This window comes from Trachemys scripta, chromosome 1 (genome assembly GCF_013100865.1).
Source record: "Trachemys scripta elegans isolate TJP31775 chromosome 1, CAS_Tse_1.0, whole genome shotgun sequence".
Taxonomy (NCBI): domain Eukaryota; kingdom Metazoa; phylum Chordata; order Testudines; family Emydidae; genus Trachemys; species Trachemys scripta.
In genome coordinates this window covers 269,636,798-269,662,682 of record NC_048298.1, presented here as the reverse complement: position 1 = coordinate 269,662,682, position 25,885 = coordinate 269,636,798, and the positions used below count along the sequence as shown (strand labels likewise).

The 25,885-nt window shown below is 39.7% G+C and overlaps 1 protein-coding gene across 1 annotated transcript; it reads left to right on the top strand.

The window, feature by feature from the left end:
• The first annotated feature begins 4,748 nt into the window (after nt 1-4,748).
• Nucleotides 4,749-25,362, top strand: KLF5 (Kruppel like factor 5). The gene is made up of 4 exons (XM_034758350.1): nt 4,749-5,087; nt 7,247-8,117; nt 9,371-9,430; nt 25,096-25,362. The coding sequence occupies exons 1-4, from the start codon at nt 4,905-4,907 to the stop codon at nt 25,272-25,274; spliced, it is 1,293 nt and encodes a 430-aa protein (XP_034614241.1). The 5' UTR covers nt 4,749-4,904; the 3' UTR covers nt 25,275-25,362.
• Nucleotides 25,363-25,885: the final 523 nt, after the last annotated feature.

The following is a 25,885-nucleotide window of genomic DNA, read 5'->3' as shown; positions in this document are numbered from 1 at the left end:
GCGTCGCCCCGGCCCCGTGGCTCCGGGCCGGCCCCGGCACTGGCCGAGCACCCCCAGCCCCGGCCCGAGCAGCTCCCTTATGTGTCTCTTTCCAGTTGGTCTGCGAACTCTCTAGGTCAGAGGTGAGCAAATTATGGCCCGCGGGCCACATCCAGCCCGCGGAACCGTCCTGCCCGACCCCTGACCTCCTGGCCTGGGAGGCTAGCCCCCGGCCCCTCCCCTGCTGTCCCTCTCACCCGCAGCCTCGCCTCACCTTACCTCGCCATGCAGCCAGCATTCTGAGCGGTGTGGCTGGCTCCGGCCGGGCCGCGTGGCTGCAAGCTCTAAGTGGCATGGTAAGGGGATGGGGAACAGGGGCGGTTGGATAAGTGTGGGAGTCCGGGGGGAGCATTCAGGGGTCAGGGGTGTGGCTAGGGGTCGGGGCAGTCAGGGGACAGGGAGCAGGCTGGGTTGGATAGAGGGTTGGGTCCCGGGGGGTGGTTAGGAATGGGGGGGCCCGGAAGGGGGCGGTCAGGGGACAAGGAGCAGGGGGGGGTTGGATGGGTCGGGAGTTGTGAGGGGGCAGTCAGGAGGCGGATGGGGTGGGGGCCAGGCTGTTTGAGGAGGCACAGCCTGCCCTACCCGGCCCTCCATATAGTTTCACAACCTTGATTTGGCCCTTGGGCCAAAAAGTTTGCCCACCTCTGTTCTAGGTGTTTGTTCCATTAGGGACCTCTGATAAAGGGCCATGTCAGTTTGCACATCTGTGTATTTCTAAAATCATATTTATCTTTATGACTTCATAGACTCTGTGGGTCAGGTACTCTGCTATGTTTCCTCACCTTTTGCAGCTGTACACCTCCCTGTACATCACCCTTCCCTGGTGCACAGTGAATATGGATTCAAATGGGTGGCCAAAAATCCAGCTGATTATTAATTTTGCATAAGGGAGAAATATATTTTCCACATTTGCAACTACATTACATGAAAATTTCATTTAACTGGCTATAAATTAATACAGAATAGCTCCCTGAAAGAGCTAACAACCCTTGAAATTATCATACATCTGAGTGTGGCTGAAAGTCTGGATCAGTTTAGTTGAAGTCCTCAGATTTCCCTCACCTCATCATTATGGAGCAATTTATACATGTCTTTTCACTCATTCCCTCACTCCCCCAACAATGCACATGCAGCTCCCACACATTCTGGCACCTTTCCTCTAGCAAGGATAGCGAAACGTGTGGCCTACTCTCAGATTACATCTGTGGTGCTCTATGAATTAGGAAGGAAGATTAGTCTGCACATTTCTCTTCCCCCATTCCACCCATCCTAAACTCCCTTGCTCCCTAACCATTCTCCAACAGAGAAGTGTTGCTTGGTCCCACAAGTACATTACTGCCAAGGTTCCAACTGCCTGGACCTTGACATTTGTGCTTGTTTTCTCCAGTCTTCCCTTATGGGCATAGCAGTACTAAGCAAAGAAGAATGCAAAGAACAAGAAAATTCAACGTAATTGAGTCTACATCCATTCACAATGTCTGGATCGATGCCTGCTCAGAACCTGAAGCATTTGAATAGCCTCAAAAGTTTTAATCCCTTTTTATTTAATATGGAAATGTTTTTTCAAGTGTAGAGCATTGTGCCTCTCTTATCAGTAACTAAACACATTGGAAGGTGTTCTTCACATATTCATATCTGTATAGTTACCATTGTGGTAAACAGTTATTTTCTACTTTTGTTCTGTTGTAGAGTATGTTAAAACTAGTTACATTCAGTGAGATACTAAGAGTTCTAATTCCTGAATGCTTATGCCAAAATTCTTATTTAAATATTTGAAATTATGTTCAGTTTAAAAGGACCTCAGTGGAAAATCTGAATGTCAATTTGTTTGTTAAGCATAAACTTATTTCTAACTTCTATATGCATAATGAAAGAGATGGAAATATTCTCAGTAATTATGAAAGGTTTGTTTTCCTGATGTTTAGTTGACTATCAATAAATACTTGATTTCATAAAACTTTTATTAAAGGGACACTGCCAGTTGTCAATTTATTACTGATATTGTTTGTCTTATACATTAAAACATACATATAGCCATATGTATAAAACCTAATAATAATGGAGGGTTTAATTTATCTTTTTTATATAAATGAAATCAGTTGCTTGTTTGGAATTAAACAACCCCCTGCACTGTCTGCAGTCTAAACCTTGCATCTGTGGATAAGTCAGATGAAAAAAAAAATTAACTAGAAATAAACATGAAATTGACTAGCCTATTTAATCGTGAGTGAAGTGCCAAAAAGAAAATGTTAATTTTTAAAAGTATTCACTTGTGCTTGAGTAATAAGTGTAGCACTGGGCCAATTTCTAGTAACACAGAGAGAGGGTGGGCTTTTGTTTGTTTGTTTGTTTGTTTGTTTGAGGGTAGGCCTGATATTGTCCTTTTAAATTTAACATATTGAGCTCCTTCTCCTGTAAGCATTTAAGTATAGACATATCTTTCCTGCTGCCAGCACTTAAGTTAGGCACCAGGCTAATAAGTGTTTGCTGGCTGGGATTTTTATTAATCATGAGGAGAAAACATATATATATTTTAAATTAAGTTACATATATTGAAAAAGGCTTAGAAAGATTTCAAGTTGCACAAACATTTGATTTACATAATAAATATATGTAAGTAGGTAATATATTATAATGTGTATACTATATCTGTAATGCCAGGAGCCTATGTTCCAACTGGTTTTTAACCTAGATCAGATCTCTGAGAGTCTAAGGAGACTGAAGTATTAGCCAGTGTGTTGGGAGGTTATCAGTTTTGTTTAAAGCTGCTGCTGACTGTAATTTATATTTAATTTGTAATTTTAAAAAATTGAAAGGGTGTACAAGGCTCCTATGAGAGCACATCTTATGGTTCAAAGTCAAAATAAATTGGATTTAAATGAACAGAATGGTTAATATGGGGTACATGAAGGGCATTACAGTTTAAAACAACCAAGGGAAAATAAACGATATATTCTTATTTATAAGACTTGAAAAGCCTTCTGTTAAACGAACTATTTTAAAATTAGACTGGATAATTAAATTTAATTCAAGATACTTTGGAGAAGGATGCTAAAATTAGATTGTGTGTGATCCTTGGCTATATGTGTAGGTTTGGGATTGAAATTAGTCTGCATTATTCTGAATGTTACAGAGTGAGGGGAGTAGCCGACTCTACTTTAGTAACAACAAACATCAAGTGGCTGAACATTCCTAAAGAGACAGTTTGTGTAAAGAAATGTTATGCTAAACTCTTTCCGGGTTCTGTAATTAACTTTCTGCATTCAGACTTAGCAACACCTTGCTTGCTGTGGAGAAACAGTGCCTGAAAGAAAGGGGGAGGTTGACCAGAGAAATATTTTTGAAATTTAGCAAACGTCTGTCTGTAAATCCAGGAGTGGGTGGATGCCATTAACGTTTCCCAGGGATTAGTGATGATCACTACATCAACTGTGGAATACAGGATTGGCTTGGGAGAAGAAAAGGCGGAAATACGATTTATTTCCAGTATCTCACATCTTGTATTTTCATATATAGTATGAGACATTTAACTTCTATTGCAGGTATTAAGACATTCTTTCCTTCCCCTTTACGTTCATTGTGCAACATCTATAGCAGGGGCTTTAAACCTTTTTTCATTTGCGGACCCCTAAACATTTTCCAGTGGAGGGGCAGACCCCTTTAGAAATCTTAGCCATAGTCGGCAGACTCTTAGGGGTTGGTGGACCACAGGTTGCAAATGACTGGTCTATAGTAGAGCATGCTTTGTGTCACACACACAAACACAAAAAACATAAATAGACAGGCACTTTCTTCCTAGAGGAGGAAAAGAAGGCATCGTTATTTCTATTTCTCCTGTCTTTTTTCCTTTCCCTTCCTCCTTCTCTTTTGATCTATTTTTATAATAGCACTTTCCTGGAATATTGCTGAGATGTGTATCCTAATGCTGGCTATGCCTGAAATTTATTAGCACAAAGTTTGGAGTATGAACTGCTTTCAGGACCAAAAAACCCCAACAAAATAATAGATGAGCATGAATGTTTCTAAAGCCCTTTGAAGATGAAACGGTCCTGAGGATGGTTATTTTAAAATGTCTACTGGAGAAATGCTTCCCAAAGCGACTATAAATAATATTCAAGTCTGAAATGGGCCTCACTGAGTGCTTCATAGCACTTGTTCAAAGCCACTTCCACTTTGCTCCCCAACCTTCCTCTTTCTTGCTGAATATTCATGTCTGCACAAACCATCCATTAGCGTTTAGAAACCCCAGCCCCAGGCGCACTGTGCTTTGGGCTTTAAACTGATCAGCATGTTGTAGTGTGCGTCGGGTACCTGCTTTCCCGAGGTGCTTAGCTCGGAATGCGGGGCTGTCATTCCACATAACCTGGCTGGCTTCTGTCAGCAGTGGAGCCGCTCCCTGCCAGCTGCCTCCCCAAAGCGGAGAGGGGGAAAGGGGCCGTGACCTTAGCTTTGAGCCCGGGCTCCTGGGCACAACACCTAAAACGTGCAGAGCGCCTTGACTCCACAGGCCCCCGCCCCCTGGCTGGCTCCGGCTGTCAGGAGCGGGGTACACGCTCCCGGCCCCAGGGAGGCGGGAAGAGGGCGGGCAGCTCGCTTCCCATAGGCAGCCCGGCCCCGCAGGGCCAGCCCCCTTGTGCCTGGCCAGGGTGGGGTCGGCTGAAATAGAGGCGGGCATGTGTCAGTAGTAGAGCTACCCCGGGCCAGGTAGAGCGGCGGGAGGCTACGCTGAAGACAGTGGAGTTGTTGGCGGGATTGTGGGCTGGGGTGCGAGTGCCAGGGCAGTGATCCCCTCGCCCCAGGCTGGTCCCCGTGCAGTGGCAGCAGGGGGAGGTTGCGTGCCCGCTCCGGAGGGATCCCACTCGGCCATGGCCACTCGGGTGCTGCCCATGAGCGCCCGCCTGGGTCCCATGCAGCAGCCCGACGAGCCGGTGTTCGCTCAGCTCAAGCCCGTGCTGGGCGCCCGGGAGGCGGCGATGTTCACGGGGGAGGATCTGAAGCAGCAACAGCCGGGCGGCGGGGCCAGGATCCCGGCGGAGGAGATGGTGCAGGTAAGGAAGGAGAAGCCGCTTGGGCTGGTCCCACTCCTGGCCGTGCACCTAGACACTGGGGCTGGGGCCCGGCGCAGCCCGCACGGGCAGCGCTCACTGGGTGGGGGCAGTGTCGGGGGAATCAGGGCGGCGCCCGGCAGCGGGGAGCCAGCGCGAGGCTGGGAGCCCCACCTGGGAGGGGGTAGAAGGGAGTGGGGCTGGGGCCCGAAGTCCCCGCTTGTCCCCCTCGCTCCGCCCTGCGTTGGGATGCGGCTGGTCCGCGTCTTCCCGGCTCCACTGCGCCTCCAAGTGAGTAGCCGCTCTGCTCCCCCTCCTGCGGGCGGGGGACTCAGCCAGGCGCTGCCGGCCAGGGAGCTACTAGAAATCGAGGGGTGCCCGGATCGGGGCGTCGGGGACTCGAACTTCCCAACCACTCAAGGCGGATTCGAGCGGGCAGGGGCAGAGCTGTCCCGCGAGAGTGTTGAAAGCTACAGCTGCTGCCTTTGCACTTGCCCAGCAGCAGAATTAGCGCAGCCGCCTGTCTCTCTCGCCCACGCACGGTCATGTTAGACTGGGGCGGGGGGGAAGACTTGTCGGGACTTTCTGCGCGTCCCAGAAAACTGTTTGGCAACAGATCCACAGGCAAACAGCTGGAAGAGCTAAAATCAGCCAGCGCCAACCGCAACCTGATTTTAGCTCAGGAACGGGCTTCGTTTGAGGCTATTTCCAGCCCTTGACTCTTAAATTGAATAGTTTCGTGTGCGGTTTATTATAGTGAGTAGCCTTGTGTGGCACAGGTGGCATTGTATAAACGGAGCAGACAAGCCTGTGAGATCCTGAGCAGTGTGACAAACCTCTGCAGAGGCACCTTCCAAAGTGAATTTATAAGGGGGGCCCTGCCCTGGGATCTCAGTCGGAGTCACTCAGTCGCTATCTCCAATGTAACTAAGATTAAGGAAGAATTCTCCTCCCGAGAATTGATAAGCAAGGCAATGAATATTAGTGGGACATATTTCAGTCTCTGTGGCTCAGCGATATCTTTTCAAAGAATACATGTTTCTGCCTTCAAAGCAAGCTGGCCTTGGCTTGTAAACAAGGGCTGGAAAAAGTAGCCTGGCACGTTAAGGACAGGTCTAGCTCACTACACACACAAAACGCTTGTCTTTGATTTTTTGTTTTTTCTTTTTCTTTGAGACAGGCTCTTGAAATACACTTTTAAGTAGACTTTCTGTTTGTCAGCAGCTTTCTGTTTTTAGGGGTGCTAGAGGGATTTGGTATGACTGGACTTTTTACAGGGTAAGGGGGAATGTAGCATTTGCCCATTGGAGAGTACATGATAAATGTTTTACTGATGACTGTACCAGTAATGTATCAGGCTTTCGCCACCCACGGATTCCCTACTACCACTGCACTAAGGGACTGATTTCATTGTAGAAATTGAAGATTTTAGAGTGTGACCATGAATAGAAACATGGTTATCACATTCTTAACAAATTATAGACTCTGTAGATTTAAAAACATTGTTACTCCAGTCCAAAGGACTCTTTACATCAAATATATAGTAACTTAAAGTCACGGTCCTGCCTCCTTGTTATTCTATATTGTTTATAAGTTTACACCTGTTTTAGGTTTTATTTCCAGTAGATAACTTTCTTTTATGTTCTAAATCTGTTCTGAAGTATGAATACATATTTGAAATGTTAGCCTTCAAACAGTCAGATGAGGGCATGGTTTTTACAGTTAACAATTCAAAGAGAAGTGTGTGAACTTCCTGTAAAAGAATGTCAATACACTTCTTAGAATAATGGTGAAATAGTAGAGTACAGGAATTGTAGAAATGAATTAGATGATTTTTTTGTGTGTTGCATTATCCTATTGCAAATATTATGATACACTTCAAAATATTTTTACTCTTGTTCTGCATAAACATTGTTCAGCCGATTTTGTTCTTGGAGTTGTTGATTAGCATATCAATTATAAAAGGCAGGGTTGTTTTACTATGTCTCATTATTCTGACTAAAACTTCCCCTGTGGAAGAGATGGGATTTGTTTAGCTCTTCTAGTAAAACAGTACTCGTAAGAGATTATTATTATTATTTATTATTTTCATTCTTTATGTCCTGTCTTGTCTATGGTTTGTTAACAAATCATGTGGATTATATGTTTTTGTTTTTATTTAGACAAGATGTGAAATGGAGAAATATCTGGCACCTCAGCTTCCACCAGTTCCTGTCATCCCTGAACATAAAAAATACAGAAGAGACAGTGCCTCAGTTGTAGACCAGTTCTTCACTGACAGTGAAGGGTTGCCTTATAGTATCAACATGAATGTCTTCTTTCCTGACATTACTCATCTGAGAACTGGCCTATACAAATCCCAGAGACCATGTGTAACCCACATCAAGACAGAACCAGTTACCATCTTCAGTCATCAGAGTGAAACTACTGCCCCTACCCCCACCCCCACTCAGGCTCTCCCAGAGTTTACCAGCATCTTCAGCTCTCACCAAACTCCCGACGTGAACAACATTTTCATCAAGCAGGAGCTTCCTACTCCAGATATTCATCTTTCTCTCACACCCCAGCAGGGCCAGTTATATCAGCTCTTGAGTTCACCGGATTTAGATATGCCCAATTCTACTACTCAGGCGGCAGTAATGGACTCTCTTAACAATGTTTCCATGTCATCAGCCATGGCAGGCCTTAACACTCTCTCCTCGGCTATTCCACAGACTACAATGAAACAATTCCAGGGTATCCCCCAATGCACATACACAATGCCAAATCAGTTTCTTCAGCCACAGGCCACTTACTTCCCTCCTTCACCCCCAAGTTCAGAGCCTGGAAGTCCCGATAGACAAGCAGAAATGCTACAAAATTTAACCCCTCCTCCATCCTATGCTGCGACTATAGCTTCCAAGCTGGCAATCCAAAATCCAAATTTACCGGTGGCCATGCCAATAAATTCACAGAACATCCAGACAGTCAGATACAATAGAAGGAGTAACCCAGACCTGGAGAAGAGACGTATCCACTACTGTGATTATCCTGGTAAGCAATCTATCCTAATGGAGAATAAATCACTCAAATGTTTTCTTTAATCTTGCAAAAAAGCAGACGTTGATGATCACAATACAGGTGGAAATGACTGTCTTTGATGGTGGTCCAGCTACAATGAGACCCAAATCAACTTTTCTTCTTCTCCAAAGCCTTATTGTTCTGTGCCATCTTTTCTTACAATTTTTAAATAATTGTCACCCACTTTTCTTGAAGATAATACATCAGTTCTTACTGTTTTTAAATACATATATGTGGATCCCTGTATCACAAAACTTATAGCTCTGGGGAAAAAATGTTACTGGGAAGGCTAACATTGAACAATTTTGATATCTGGCTCATGCTTTGTTGTAGCAAACTTCTTCAACGTGCAATGGGCCAGATGCTCAACAGGTGTAAATTGGCATATTGAAGTCCATTGACATGGACATAGGGCCATATCCTTTGTCCAGCTTACAGTAGTTATCATCTTGATATGAACAGAAAATTCAGTGTGTACACTTGTTCCTTTGTTGTCAACTATAATTGTCTTTAAAAATTGTCCAACCTCCCCCCAAAACCCCAAATATGTACCCCTCCTGAAGTCCATCCATTTTGTATGCTAGACTAAAAGATGAATCTAGCAGCAAATGTTAATCATTCATTAATGAAATATGTGATCCCAAATATAAAATGTCAACACTGTGCTGAACAGAAACTAGTTTCCTCTCAAATATAATACAGGGTATAGTATCTTGAATGTAGTAAATGTTATAATACAACAAATGCTGAATTAAAAAAAAATTCAGTGTAGAACTATGGTAAATAACAGTGATATTGAGTAATACCCTGGAAAAATCAGACACAGAGTCCTTTAGGAACATTTAAAAAATAAAGTTCATCAGTGACATTCATATATCATTGAGTAACAGGTGTGGCTTCTTCATGTAGCAGATGTAATTTAAATGTGAACTCTCAGTTGTATTTAGATTGTAGCAGCTATCCTTTTGTATAACATCATAAGTAATTAAGGATACCAGAATCTTAAGTATTGCTTTTTCTCTTGATTATGTAAAGCAACCCCTTCATAAGAACTTTCTGTTTTAAATCATGTGAACCTTCAAATGATTGTGCTGCCACAAGGTAGTAAGTTTTTAAATGTTTTCGGAATAGTGTGAGTGAGTGACTTTGTAATTCTCTAGGTTTGTTTATAATCTCCCTGCTGATGTGCTTTCTCTTTTTCCCTCCACTGTTTTTTTTTTTTTTAGGCTGCACAAAAGTTTATACAAAGTCTTCCCACTTAAAAGCTCACCTGAGAACTCATACTGGTATGTACTTTCCTTGTTCATTCCTTGGTTATGAATCTTTAAAAAAAGAAAACATGTTTGATTTGTCATATTTTCTTTCTTTGATTTTGCAGAATGGGCTAGGTTCAAGTAGATCAGTGTCTTTCAAACTTTTTACTGGTGGCCCCTTTCACATACTGTGACCCCTCTTATAAATTAAAACCACTTTTAAATATATTTAACACCATTATAAATGCTGGAGGCAAAGCAGGGTTTGAGGTGGAGGTTGACTGCTCATGACCCCCCATGTAATAACCTCGCAACCCCCTGAGGGGTCCTGACCCCCAGTTTGAGAACCCCTGAAGTAGATAGTTCAGTTAAATCAACCAACTTTGTCAATAAAAGTTGAAGTTACCCATTTATTTTTAAGACATTTTTGTTTAGTTATGTTGAATTCCTTATAGTAAATTTTTTTTTAAAGAACTGAAAACAAGCAAAATATTCCCTTTGAAACCCTCAATTTTTCTCTAAAATGCTTTTTTAAAAAGAAAAATTATTTTGATGGGGTGGGGGGAATCCAACATGTCTTGAATTAAGCACAATAAATATGATTATTTCTGTTTATTTAATTAAACAAACTCTCATTTCTTTTGGCTTTTGTACTTTAAATACTAGTGTTGACAGAACTATTTAGATTTTTCTCCTCAGATTTCTGCATAGCTCCAAAATTCTTCTCCATTTGCTTTTTCTCTAGTATTAAACTTGCATGTTTAAAAACCAAATACTTTCTTTTTAAAAAATCTATCTCATTTTTATTTCTTGGTGAAGAGAGTTACTAAAATGGTAAGAAAATTAAAAACAGGGTTGAGGTGTGAAACCTATTTATTCGTACCATAGACCAAATCCTGTCTGAAGCTACATGCATGCAATCTCAGTTAATGGACCAGCACAGGTATAAATTGAAGAGTGAATTTTGGTTCACTGACTCCAGTGTGAGCTAAGGGTTCTCTTCTCTACTTGACATGCATGGGTGTTACAAAACACGTATTGGAAAGAGAGTGGAACCATTCTGTCCTGACCATAGCTCAGTTTAGATACATGTTTGTTAAATTAGGTGTCTGACATCACAAGAGAACTGTTTTAACAGTTCAGGATAATTCTTGTGCAGGGGACTTGGTTACAAAATTGTTTTTGCAGTCTTTAACTGAACCTTTGAAATGAAAATTGTGAGGTTTTTCAAAGAAACCTAGGCTAAGAAGCCACTATCTTTAAATCTAGTTGCGGTATCTGTACTTCAATATGAAATACTTACACATGGGGGTGTGATCCTCAAATCAGAGTAACTTTTGGTTCTAATTAAAGCAAAATGCTTACTGTAGTAGGCCTGTCAACATTAAATTTGTACTGTATGAATAACATGGTTTCATCTTAGTTAAAAGCAAAAGTCAAAACGAAAGTTAACATGAGCAATGATCTAACACAATGTATTTCCTCTCTATGGAAAAAGACCTTGTATTCAACAGTTACTATGAGTGGATTGTTGGATTACTGTAAAGAAACTGAATATCTCCAGGCTAAATGTTACTATGGAAATCCAGTTTTCATAAATGAAGCAGTTATCTGTATTACAGCCACAGTAAAAATGAAAAGCAACTTTGCAAAGGTCAGTGCTCTCCACTAGCAATAGACTAAACAAGAATATTGTTACAAACATTTTGTGATCCATATAATCACTCATTACCAGCTAGCTTAATGAGAGAGTAATTTAATTTTTAATGAGGATGTAAACTTGACTAATATAATAGAATGCAACATGCATCTTACTTTACAGATTCTTTAGTAAGGAAAGAGTGGGTGCCACTGCCCTATTACATTGAAACCAACATTAGATTGAAAATATGTAACTTGTTATTATACAGTGACTGTAGGAACAGACCAAAAGATAAAGCTTAAAATGTAATTTTACCAAGTAATTGTAAAAATGAAAATCACTCTTAAAATTTTTGGAAGTATGCGTAATTATTTTCATATCTTCAAATAGTACTGATAATTTTAGAATTCTTAATAAACATATTAATGTACATATAGAGAAATATTTACCAAAGTTGTGATCACTAGTACCTATTGCTATGGATGAGTAAAGGTTAATGTTGCTTTCCACTTTTTTACCTGTAGACATTTGACCTCAGCAGTGTGGCTAAGTGTACAAAGGTCAGGGAAGCTGATCTATTCATAGAAACAAGAATGCTGCTTCAGATAAAATCTCTAGTGAATTTAAGTAAGCCTTTAATACAGAGGGTCTTCTAGGGAGGGGAATGAAGGGATAAATTGTCCAAAGAGTTAAAATACAAACAGGTTAGTCCATTTCCTGTTACCTACCTTTTATTGTAGAGTATGAATAAGTTTGACACTTTCTCAATATCCATTTGAAAACCCAAGGTTTTTAAATTAAACCATCCTTGCGTGCTTGTGTTCAGACCCTTTGCACACCATTTGATATTTCCAGTGCTGTATAAATGAATGAACTGAAAGATTAAGGGTTAAATTCTGCCTTGGTAAAAGTGGACAGAACCTCAGGGAACTCCATGGAGATATGCTAAGTGCCCAATTCTCCCAGAAGTCAATGGGAATTTTCCCTTTGACTTCAAAAGGGAAGTATCAGCCCTGTTGGGCTAAATTTGGCTATGCATATGAGTTTTGAGTTTGTCTGTATAAATTCCACCCTTACTTTGTGCGCCCCCTTAAACCAACTGGATTTATGCAGCGCTATTAAACTTTTCTCTTTTAATCTTAAAAATACCTGTACTTTTATGGAGTAATTACCTTCAAAGTTTAAATTTAATAGGTGAGTCTCACCTAATCCAGTTTAATAAAGTTTTGTGTGATATTCTTTCAAATCCCTTAGGGGTGTAGCAGGCCTGTTTATCTGGCTAAACCCGTTCTTTAGTAATCATGGACCACTGAAGTTGTTTTCTCTTTATTCTTAGTTTCTTGACAATACCTTTTAAATTAGCTGCAATCTCTCTCTTCCCAAACAGCCTCCACCCTCTTCAGCAATCTGTCATTTTAAAATCAAAAGTGCCTGCAGCAAAGTTTGTCTGCCATTAAAGTCAAAACAGACCTTATGCTTTTCCTTTGTATTGGAAAATCTCAGCCTTTCACAGTATTTATTTAGGAGTCTCTCCCTCCTGAATGGCTTTCAATGAGTTTAATAGACATTCTTTGAGAACAAACTTAAGGGAAATGTTATTTCTGAAAGACAGAATGTGAGCCATAGTCTGTTTCCTCATTCAAATATGAACTAATTGGCAGGTTCATAAGTCACATTTAAATGAGGTCATAAGAAATGGCTGAGAGTTGAAAGTTTTCCCCCTTATATTTTTCTTCTTAAAGGGTAGGTCAAATCCAGCCCTGGTTTAAGTAGGTAAAGCTCCCTTCATTTTATTGGAGTTGTTCCAGGGACCTGTTTTTTCATTTAAACAAAAAAACTTTAACCCTTTAGGTGAAAATTGTGTTCCAAAATCAAGTTACTGTGTTTGTTGCAGTTCCTGAAATAGGTATTTCTCTAAAGCTAGTTACTTCAGTTGTTTTAAAATTATGGAGGGAATTCTGACTGTTGATAAGCTGGTAGCCTCAAAATTGAACACAGGCAAACAGCTGCTGTTGCCAAGTTACAAAGGTACAGAATGTATTTTTGTATCCTTCTCTGAATGATTTTGGATCAGGTGTCAAGTTCTCTTAGGTAACGTCTTAAAAGCACTACAGTGCATTATTTTACTAGCATGGATTAGCATTTGATCCTCCATCTTTAGCTGATTAAAATGAGTATGTGCTAGTGTACGTGTAGGAGCATCTTTCAGTATAGATGGGTTTCTTCAATCGCTTTATATTAGGGATTTTTCTTCTAAAATACATTGACCTATTGGTCATAGGACAAGTTTAGTTTCATAACTTGTATTGTGCAACCAGCATATAATGTGTTTAAAATAAACAAAAAAACCCCCGGATCTATTATAGGCTACACTCTAGTAAAATTAGTTGTTCATGGTAGTGCCTTAAGGTATGTGCCCAACTTGAAAAACTTGTCAAATGTCAAAGAAAAGCAGATAATTGTGCATTATAAATACACCCTATTAACTTTCTTTCATGTTGCTTGAACATACTTCAACAGCTCCCCCATTAACAACTCTACTATGTTTCCCCACCCTCTTCTTTTTTTTTCCCCTCCCCCTCCTTCCCCCCGGATGTACCGATATGCTTATCTTTTTAAACACTGAGGTCTGAGTTCTCACCTGTAACAGTGCACTACAGTTGTAGACTCCAGTGCTTCATTTCTGTGAGCAGCTGCATGTTTCAGAGATGTATTCTCTTCTATTTAGAGGAAACGCCATCATTGTTTTGTACACATCAGGGTACACACACCGAGGATGTTTTTTCAGCTGCATATTGGTTTTCTATACACTGTCTTTGTACAAGCATGTTGTCTGATCACATGATGGGTTTGCCATTAATAGAGAGATGAAATAGTTTTGCAGTTAATGTTAGAAACTATCTATAGATGTGGTGATGGGAAGTGAAAGCCTAGATACCTCAAGAGAAATGGTATTCCTTAAATGAGATCAAGTCAAAATACTTCAACATCCTTAGTTATGTCAAATGTTTATATAGGCTTGGGACAACTGTTAACTTATTCAATGCCTCAAGATGTTAAACTTGCTTTTAATATATGGCTTCATGTCAGTAGATCCAAAATTGGACTGTGATGGTCAGTCATAGTCAGAACCAGTGGTGGACAACAGGCTTTGAACAGCCCATAGGAATCTATATCTTCCATTTACCAGAGCTATACATGTCAGTGTATATTTGACTTGGTACTGTTTACAAAAACACAAATGGTGCTGTTGAACTGTGGGGAAATCGTGGAGGTGTACATTTAGTCAAAAGTGTGTGTATGTGAGAGACACAGTCATTTGATATTAATTTCAAATATTAACAAGTATTACTTTTGAGTCTCTTGCTTTTGTCCTTCAGTCTTTGCTTTTTCCCTGCTTTACTCCTTTGATGTTTTTTCTTTCATCATTTTAATCTTTCTTTAATGTTTAGTGATTGACATTCTCTTCCCTCCACTCCCACCTTTCCTATTTCTTTCTCTTCCTCCTTTCCCAAGTATCCTTTTCTATCTTATCTATATCCCTCCCTCTGCAAAACATGCCCAGCTCTCCTGCCTTTCCCCAGATACATTCACAAAAAGGGTTGCAAGAGGCCTGACAGGAGGGTCACAACTGCCAGTGGCTTTATTGCCTTCCCGTTAGAGGGGCCAGTTTTGTTTTTTCCTCCACTTCAGCTTAGGCAGGTCAAGGATTTTGTCACAGAGAAGGCTAGTAAGAGGGAGCAGGGCATTAGTTGGAAATCTTCTCTTTCCTTCTCCCCACTCAAGGGGAAGGGGCTTATGAGGTTCAACCTTCCAAGATACAGTGAGCATTATGATAGGCATTCAGCTTGCTCTGCTTGATCTTAGAAAGAAAGACAGTGAAGAATATAGGAGGACTGGGTGCTGGCGCCTTCCCCAAAAGTGACTTATATGGGCCTCATCACCCTAGTAATGAAGCACCTCACAGGAAGTACATTGCATTTCACAGCATCCCTGTGAGGTAGAGAAGTGCTATTGTCCATATTTTATAGATGGGGAATTGAGGCACAGAGCGAAAGAGTGACAAGCCCAAGGTCACACAGGAAGTCTGTGACTGAGTTTGGCATTGAACCCAAATCTTTTGTGCCTTAACCCACAATACTGTCCTACCAATATGCTGATTTCATTTGTAACATCTTGGAAAGTAGCACCCTGGATGCATTGGAGCCACAGAGCAGAAGAGGCTAATCTCAGTCATTAATACTCCTTATGTGCTTGACTCTTGTAATTATCAGCACAATGGTTTTTCAAAGAAAATTACTTAAAATGTGTGAAATATGGTAATTATTATCATGGAGATCTTTTGGGGCCCGCCTCTTGGAAATGGCAGTAAAAAGTTTTTATTCATATACTTTACAGGGAAAGATTTGGTTTTTACCTATTAGAGATTACACTTTCAGGTTGATTTTATGTAAACCGTTGTCAGTAATAGACTAGAATAATGAAAAGAGGAGCAAAGTTAAAATACTGCCGACAAAGTGATCAGCAGATGTTAAGGCAGAAATAACTTGCTCAAAAGAACAGTTAGGTAATAGCGGAGAGTAATTGGTTATCTTTTTATATAAGTTTTGCATAAATCCATTAGTTGCTTGTGGGAGCAATGGAAAAGCATCACCATCCAGTGAAAACCAGAGTTTTGGGGAAAGTAACATGTTTTTCAAAATCTTCATTGAATGATTGTAGGCCATGAGGATTAATTGATTTGGTTATTTATCTCCAATTATGGCTTTAGTGAAATATGTTTTACCATATTGTGCTTTTTTGAGGCAAAGTCTTACCAACAGGCCTGACTCTTATTACAGTTCTGGGTCATTCAGTCATATCAATCTCTCACTGTCCAGGCACAACTTAATAAAACAAGGAAGTGTCAGGTGAAGAGCAGTCATGTTAGATTTTTTGTTTTGTTTTTTAAAGTCCAACAATTTCTCTTCTTGATTAAAAGCCTAAAATGTCTCTCTCTAAGCACGAAAGCTTAAAAACGGTTGTTTCTGTCAATTGCTCCCTGAGAGGATTAAACTTCATTTCCAGGATATTTGATTCCTGATAAGGCAACTGTTGACCTAAGAGACTAGCTTTAAATATAGTTCATTTTGAGACTGACCAACACATGCTAATACAGTCCAAGATTCACAGCAATTACCAGTGATTAAAACTTTCCCTTATTTGATTAGACATTCCATATTGTAATTTAATGTCTGAGCTTGACTTGGACAATTGAATCTCCTCTAGTTCCATGGAATATATTCTGGGGTGAATGTTGTTGGTTGTTTACTAGTTGACATGAACCTCCCATTGGTGAAAGATTAGAAACATTTAAGTAATGTCCTAGTTTAGTCTGAGTATCTTGGTAGCAGCATTCCTGTCCTGTCAGACTGCATTATTTATATTCAGTGATCTCTAACAACTCTGATTAAGGACATATTAAAACCTTTCATTTGGCAAGTATACAGTACTTTGCCTTCAGTTAAAGAAGGCTTTAACTTATTGCTTTGGTAATTTTTATTTTGTTTTTATTTTTTTTATATACATATAGTTGGTGGAGATCTTAAGGATTATAGTATATACTTATTACATTTCATTAAGGGGAACCTCTTACCCGACAAGTGCCAGAACTGTAGGTGTGAAAACTCCAAAGCAGTTCTGGCAGCCATACATGCATGAGGAAACCCTCTTCTCCCATATGTGACATGTAAATACACATACATAGCAGATGGCATGGATTTATTATAAATCAACTTTTTAAAAATTAGCATTCCCTGCCTTTTTGTTTGCATATATTCTTGAGGAGAGACCACCTCTGCTATAACAGAATGTTATACTGGAGAGAAAATAAACAACTTCACAAGCCAGTCAAGATTCCTCAGTAATCCTAGAGCTGCATGAGACAACACTTAACAAAATAAGTGCTTCTGAGCATTGGGGAATTCTGAATGTTTATTGGCTGATGAGGAGATAATGTCTTCTCCATGTCTGTAGTCCCAAAAAGAATGAAAACTAGGATTTGGTGATTAACATTTTTGACGTGCATATCCACCTTCTTCAGTTACCTAATACTAATGTTTTCTTGTCTCTACACATTTGTGGTAGAAGGAGATCAAAATATTGGTTAATTAACCAGTAATTGGATCTCCCTCTCCTGTCCGCAAGACTAATGCTTCCTGTCATATGGCTCTAAAATATTGTATTTATCTGATACAATACTTTGATTAACACCTTTTTAAGTAGTGTTTTATACTGCACATTAAAAGGAAACTTAAAGTGCGTGTGTGTATATGTTTTGTATCTGGTAAATTGTCAAGGCTGGAAACCTGTGCTGTATTCCATAGGTGAGCTGGGATACACACAAATACACCAGCAACTACTTCTAGTCCAGTCAGAGAGGAAGGGGGGATATTCTACAGAAAAGTTATTTCAGGTAAACTTGAAAAAGATTAGCTCTAACCTTTCTGTCAAGTTACAGGCCTCAACATATCTGGTAACTAAAGCAAACTGGCTCTAGAGGTGGAAGGATATGAAAACTAGTATCCTAGAAAAGTTCTAAAACACTCCCACAATCTAGTTTCTCTTAAAATTAATGAGTAACTAGGTCATTTTATTGTTTTACTGCTGTTTTTCCTTGAACATACTTAATATATTGTTTATCCATTGTCCCCTCCCCCACCATTCTGTCTTGTCTGAAACTAGCTTGGAACAGGACCCAGGATAAAGTCCTGGCCTCCTTTTGAAGTCACTGGGAGTCTTTAATGGGGTCAAGATTTCACCTTAGGTACCTCACAGTACAGATGAGAGGACAGGACATACCACACTTTTGGGAATTGTCACATATAAATAATGGACAATCCTTCGACCAGTATAATTCATTCATAATGTTGTTGTTCCAAACATGTGGTGTTAAGTCACTTATACCACATCATTGTGTGCTCTGCATGCAACAAAACACAGGACAGTGGGGTAACATTTCAGACCCTCTTCGCCCCGATAGTCTTACTTCATATACACTTGTAGGCTACAGCCAAAATTTTCAAACTTGATTATCTAAAGTTAAGCTGTGTGGTTTGGTGTGTGGTGTTTTAATTTTATTTTCTTCCCCAAAGGTACTCCGCACTAGAACTGGTTGGGAACTTTTTGATTAATTGGTTTTTGTCGAAAAATCTCATTTGTTGAAACCAAAACTGTTTGCAAAACAGGATCTAGTTGGATTTCCCAACTTGAAAAAATGTGGGGGGTAGGAGGGGAAGATTTGAAATTGTCAATGTTTTGTTTTTGACATTTTCTATATGAAAATTTCCAATTTTCCAGTTTGAAATGACTTTTTGTTTGGAAACTTAAGCTAATTTGATTTAAAAAAAAATCCTTTTAAACTTTTCAAAGTCAACATTTGAAATGAAATGTTTTGAAATTATCAAAACAAATGTTTCAATTGACTTGAAATGGGATTTCAGGCAGAGAAAGGGAATTAGTTTTTCTGTTTATGAATGATTTTGACTTTTCATTCCAATTCAGTGGGGAAGAAAATGTTCTAACTCTCGAAAATGTGTGTGGGACGAGAACCATTTTCCACCCAACTCTACTCAGTGTCCACAGTTCAAGTGGAAACTAACAACAGTTATTGAATGCTCAGTGTCTTGGGAAAATATGAATTAAGTTACCTGACTGTAAGGAGCAAAGTGAAAAACTGTAATTTTTAGCTTTATTTTTAAAGAGAACCCCAGCTATATGAATAACTCGTTGATTAAATAGTCACTAATTTAATTTTTTTTTTTTTTTTTTAAACAGAAGCATATTTTTTTTGTATTGTTACTGGGAAATTCATTAATTATTTGGGGCTTTTTAAATGGTATTTTGCTGAAAATGATTTTAATGGAGCAGGGCTTCTCCTCTCCCACTGGTGACTGAACTCCTACCACCTCTCCCACTGGTGACTGAATAACATCCAGGTGGCATCTACAGCAGTTGCTTACGTGGTGAAGTAGTATTAGGATAATATTTAATGTATTTTTAGTTTTATTTTAATGTGATTTAGCATCTTAAATTAAGGAGGGCCACCTCCATGTGACCAGACAGCTCTCTGCAGTACGAGCAAGGGCTTTGTTGGCCAAAGTTTGGGAACCACTTGGGCAATGGGGGAGGGTTAGTGAAGTAACAGAGAAGGCTTGCGTACTCAGTAGCATTCCTCCTATAGACATCAAAGCCTCCTTTTGACATCTCTCTAACCTTTACACCATTAATATTTGCTTTAAAGACAAGTGAGTTACAAGAAAGTTTTCAAGTTACATTTTCCTTATCACTTGCTAAGTGCTTTCTCCTAAAGCAATTCCAAACTAGTTTAGTGTTCAACAAAGTTTTTTAAACACTTGCACTAAAGTTTTACAAGGTTGTTTCGCATGCTATACAAATACATTTATTTATTTATTTTATTTAGCTAGAGAATGGATACATATTAACAGTTGAGGAACTTAAAATACATTTTGTGATGTGAAAGCCTAACAAAATACTTAAAATCCGTGATACTGGAAAGAGATGATGCAAAAATCCAATTAAATGTATGAAACCTCTATCCTGTTGAAATATAATTCAACAGAAAGCAGTTCTGTTTCCCAGAAGAGCTGTGTATAATATTTCTGGCTTTGGAAGAAAGGCCTGGAGTGTGCTATTTGGCTAGAACTCGGTACCAGCTTCCTCCATGGTGTTTTACTTGAACAGTGTTGACATTTTAACAAATCCCATGGAAGCTCCCCTGAAGTGGAGGAGTTAGCCTTTTTTTTACAGTGAAATATTTGTTTGATACAGTGATCATGTTCCAGTAACTGAACTACAGTACATCAGTATTTGATGACCAATGGCGTTCTATAGGATGTTAAACCAAGAAGTTCTAAACTGCTGGAGGAAACCAAATATTTCTGAAACTGTACAGCTACTGTATTTCACACAATTGTTAAAGTAAACAAATCTTGCATTACTATGTCGCTAACAAAAATAGTGGATAAAGCATTCAATGTTCTTTAGCTTTATTCTTTTTTTAACAGATTCCTCTGTTCATTAAATTCAGTATAGCAAAGAACAAGAATGACCTTTTTAAAAAGGTCAATCTTGAAGCATTTTATTTTTATATATATATAATAAAATGATGCGTTTTCCCCTCTCCCCTTGCCACAGGAACTTAAATCAAATTCTTCTTCCCACTAAATATGACACAAACATGTGTATGGGTTGGGAAAGCTGAAACAGTACCGGGGCTAGTTGTTCTTTTGCTCTCCTTTTTAAACAAGTTTTTAATCTCCATCTTCACTTGCCTCTCCCTCCCCACACCCAAAAGAAAAACATTTCAAATTGATTCCCTTCAAGAACTTTCCAACAGAAACTAGCATCACAAACATAGATTATTATTTTTTTCTTTCAGTATTTCACCTCTTGGATTTCTCCAAAATAAGCTGGGCCTTTATACTGGAGCTAAAAATACATTATTATTATTTTTTAGTTCTCTGTTCCCACACTGCTAGCCATAGTAGGGGTGAAGGGCAGTGTTATGGCTTTAATTTCTAGTACATAAAAGTAGTAATGTTCAAAACAAACTGCGTGAGGTGCTTATGAAATGCCAACAGACCCTGGTCATTTGGCAGGCAGGCTCGAACTGGGGACCTGTGTAGCTTAATGCATGAGCTGCTACAGCATGAGATGACAGCCTTAGCTAATAACCAGGGGCAGACTCATTTTATCTCTGTAGGGAAGACTCATTTTATCTCTCTAAGGCCAGGTCTACACTACCCCCCTAATTCGAACTAAGGTACGCAACTTCAGCTACGTGAATAACGTAGCTGAAGTTCGAAGTACCTTAGTTCGAATTAGTTCGAACTTACCTTGGTCCACACGCGGCAGGCAGGCTCCCCCGTCGACTCCGCGGTACTCCTCTCGGCGAGCTGGAGTACCGCAGTCGACGGCGAGCACTTCCGGGTTCGACTTATCGCGTCCAGACTAGACGCGATAAGTCGAACCCAGAAGTTCGATTTCCAGCTGTCGAACTAGCGGGTAAGTGTAGCCAAGGCCTAAGAGATCTCAGTGCCACTAGATAGGACACAACACCACAGCCAGGAGGTGTGTGGGTTACACTTACTCAGTCCCCTCCATGCATACCCTCAATGAAATTCTTCACAGGTAAAGTTTGGAGAAGCCAGGGTGGGGCTATGACAGCATGGGGAGAAGCAGCAGCACATAGCTATCTAGGCTGCTATCTCCATAACCTGCTATATTATTATGAATCTTCCCACAGACTTGTGACATAAAATGGCATAATGAGCAGCAATTAGGGTAGGCACTGGGAACAGCTGATATTCCCCTGGAAATCTGAGGTGAAATTCAAGACCCACTGAAGTCAATGAGAGGTGGTGTGTGGTTTTTTGTTTTTTGTTTTTGTTTGTTTTGTTTTTTGCTGTCAACATCAGCGGAATCAGGATTTCACAGTGATATTTAGTAACTTATGCCCAACAAGGCCACCTAAGTTACTGCTGTCCAGAATACTTATGCACTACATGTCTGCATACTACTATTTCATCCCACCAGCAGTTACATGTGGGTTTGGCTTTGGTGGTATGCACAGTAGGCACTAGCTACACAAGGCGGTTTTGCGGATGTGTTCAGTGTGCTGCAGTGCAGGAATGCATAAAACTGATACCCCATCCCACCTCTGCAGGAATAGCTGCAGCATTGTAAACTGTGGCCACTTTTAAAACCAAGCCCACTTTGCCTGGTGGGAATTAGAGCTCGTTGACATTAAAATTTTGATGAAAAATATAGTTGACATTTCAGTGGAGGGAAAATTAGGGGTGGGGGAGGGGAAAGAGGGACTGGCCAAAGGGTCATATCTGACTAAGGGAAAGAAACAGGAATTTTTCTTTAAATCAAAAGTTTCTCTTCTATTTTCTGGCCAGCTGTTCTGTGTACATAGAACAGCTAGCAGGGTCCACACCTACCCCTTAAATCTCTTCCAACTGGTGGGGTCCTTCTGAATTTATTTTACCACCAAGTGGCAAGTAACATAGCTCTTAAAACTGAACTGAAAACAGAAGTGACTTGTGATATAAACATCAAATTTAGGAACTGTGGAGAAATTTTTGCGTCTCCTTCACCCCACTCCCCCAAAATCTATGTAGATATCCACAGACTCCCTTCCAGCTAGTATAACTTTTTCCCTTTTTTTCCCCTCCCAAATCAGACCCATTCCACCCCCAAAACAAAACTAACTCTTAAAAAAATACTCAAATAATGGGTCCTTCCCAATGAGGTGTCTCCCACTCCTTCCTCCTCTCTCTGCTGCTACCTGGGGCAAGGTTGGAACAACTGAGGTGCTGAGAACAAGAAGGCAGCCTTTAATACAAGACTATATTAAAAGAACACCTGTATCTACCAGAGAGCCACATTATCTACGCTGCTATTTGGTTTTTAAAAATTAGTCATAAGCAAAATAAAACATCTATTTAAAAAGCATTTGAAGTCAGATCCCAAAAAACTTTATAATGATGTTCTTAAAGAAAGCACATCTGCTGTTGGGTTCCACAAAAGAGGTATACTTATGTTTCTGTTTTACCACAAAGCAGACCTACAAGTGGCCTCTTCTTCTGTGTCCATGTCATGTGCAATTTAATGTTCTAAAGACTGCATTAATAACCATGGAGCAAGTTATAGGAAGACCCAGTTTAGATATTGGAAGGATGGTTACTGTACTGCAAGAGATCCTGTACTGGACTTCTGCCATTATACCTCTGGGATTCTAATACATTAACTCAACTGGCTTTTCCAGTAATGGTAGTGCTTCACTTATCAGGTTTACACAACATCCTTGTTTTCATCTATAGTGTGTCTTGTCTGGGACATAGGTGCTATCACAAATGATGCCTTACCGTGTTCATTGGTCACAGTCATGCAGAGCAAATACTGAGCTATAATTGGTTGCAGCCTAAATCCTCTTCCATTGGAATGGAATGGACATCAATGGAAAGCATCTCATTAGGTTCCTAGGAGCTGGATCAGGCCCTAAGTGTGCTTCTCTTAAAGAATGATACACTTCAAGGATGATAGTGATATTAATAAATTTTGGTTGTCTTGTGCACTAAGAAATTGCTGGGTTTTTTGATGTAGACTACATTCAGTGTGAATGTGCTGCCAATGTGGAGTTACTTCCCATTCATGAAGATGGGGTAATCTCTCCTTTTGCAGTAGGTGAAGAGTTGAGCATAAAAGGCATCATAAACTCTACAAGCAGGATGGATTTTATAATTTTGATTGTTTTAAAAGGGATTTAGCTCTTCTGCTGTCAAGCATCAGAACCTTAACTTTTGCTGAATTCTTAATCTTCTGACATGGGGGGGGGGGTCTCACACGGTGTTCTCTGGGCTGTTGATGGTGCAAAATGAGCTGTCTGGTCACATGGTGCTGGCTTTCTTCCTTGTTTCCACTTGCTGAACGTACATTAAAATACTTTCCAAGTAGCTGTAGTTGGTTTGTGAGGATTGTTATTGGGTGTGAATGGGAGTGGAGAAGGTCCATGTGATCAAAACTAGGAGGAAGGTGATGCACAACATACTCTGGATGGGATTTTCCAAAGCACTTGGCACTGACCTAACTCTGCTCCCGTTTGTCAATGCAAGTTTTACCATTCACTTCAATGGGAGCACAGTTAAGTCAAAGCTGAGTGTTTTCATAAATTCCACCTTCTCTCTCTGTTAATATGTGGGTTACTTGTAACACTTAAAAAAAAAATAGACTTCGAGAGCCCTAATCTAAAGACACTTTGAAATGTATGTAGAGTAGTTCAGTGTATATCACTCTAGCAGTGATCCTATAAATAGGCAATCCTAGCTCTCCATTTATATAAAAAATATATTTTGTCTGTCTTTTTAGGGTGACATTACATACATTACAGCTTCAAAGCAGATGAATGTTTTGTTGTTTAAATAACTGGTTCCCTGTTGTAGAGAAAGAAATCACCTTGACTTTCTGACTTGGTATTTCCCCAGTATTTCAACAAACATAACTACAATTACAACCTAAACAAATTATAGGTGTGCTTAAAATGTCCTATTTTTAATCCTGAAATGGATTAATGCAAATACCTGAGGTAGTTTGGCCAACATGTTCTAAACTAGCTTCTGAAGCTGGGCACTTCAATCTATATTAGGTGCATCTATAAATGTGGTCAGATTTTTTTTTTTTTTTTTTTCCAGAGGTGCTGTGCACTTTCCACATCCATGTAAGTTAATAGGAATAGCAGGGGCTTGGCACCTCTGAAAAATCTGGCCATGTAAGCACCTAATTCTAGACATCCAATTTTGAGAACTTGGGCCTGAGTCTTTTAGATGTTTTTTCTCTATATACAGCTGTCCTGAGCCAGAAGGCCACATGATTTTATTGCAGAATTATTAGTTGACCCTTTTAAATTTTTTTTTTTATTTTCGAAAATATTATCCCAGTTGTAGTTGTTACATACTGCATAACCAATTCTGGTTTTACTTGCACATCAGAAGCTCTTAATCTCTATATTATAAATAATCTTATAGTAACCTTTCTCCACATTTAAACTAGATCTTAAAAATATATTTCTTTAATGTATGGCTCTTGTAACTTTTTTTATAATTTATATATTAAGTCGGAGCAGATTGTAATATGATGCTCTCTACCGCCTCTCATTGTGTGTGGGGGGGTGTATTTTTCAAGTCATGTAATTATTTCTAGGTGTATATTTTTACTTTTGTAATAGGTATATAATTAGCTTATGTTTACAGGTCTCTGCAGTGGCATCTGTTTACCACAAATTTCAAGAACAAAATTCTTGTAGCAAAGATTAACTTGCGAGTATTAAATATATCTGCGAATCATCAGGAACCATGAGCACTCTTCTCCTCTTTTTGCCCCTCCTCCCCTTTAAAGTGCAAACTATTGGCAGTTAGTATGAGTTCTCATTAATTGTTTTTCAGCTGTGGAGTCACAGCTAACCATCTGTTTCTGTGTGTTCCCAATGTTTTAGGGGAGAAGCCGTACAAATGCACATGGGATGGCTGCGACTGGAGATTTGCTCGCTCCGATGAGTTAACACGCCACTACAGGAAGCACACAGGGGCCAAACCTTTCCAGTGCGCTGTGTGCAATCGTAGCTTCTCTCGCTCTGACCACCTGGCTCTGCACATGAAGAGACATCAGAACTAAATGCTGGGTTCGACATGGAGGCTGTCTGTATCTATGCAATTTCCAAATGACTCTCAACATGTGGTTAGAATTAGTTTTAATTTTTAAAGTCTCCAAAGAAACTGGAAATGTATATTTTGTATATTTATGAGGAAACAGGGAAGACACTGTACCACAGTACCAGAGTGTTCAGTCATTTATTTTGTTTGCTCTGATCATGTATATGGCTTTAGTCAGCAGATTTCATCTCAAGTATTATGTCTCAGCACATTGCATCATTATAGATTATTTTCTTACGGTGTTTTGACCAAAGCACTGTCATTACTGTGGCAATGTTTAGTAAATGAATTAATGGGAGGGCATAGACGAATGAACACAGAGGACAAGCCATGAATTGTAGTCTGTCAGGTTTTTACTGGACATATTTAGTACTTGTGTGTTTTTTTTTTTTTTTTAAATGTTGTCTTTCTGTGGAGATAAAATATATAGGAAAAATTCATAAACAGCCATAGAACAAAAAGTTTGTTCAGTATGTTGCATGTTTGCTATGACAACGATTTTGTAAATATGCAAATCAGCTTTTAAGGTTTATTACAAAAGTTTTCTATGAATCCTCTGAATTTTCAGATGTA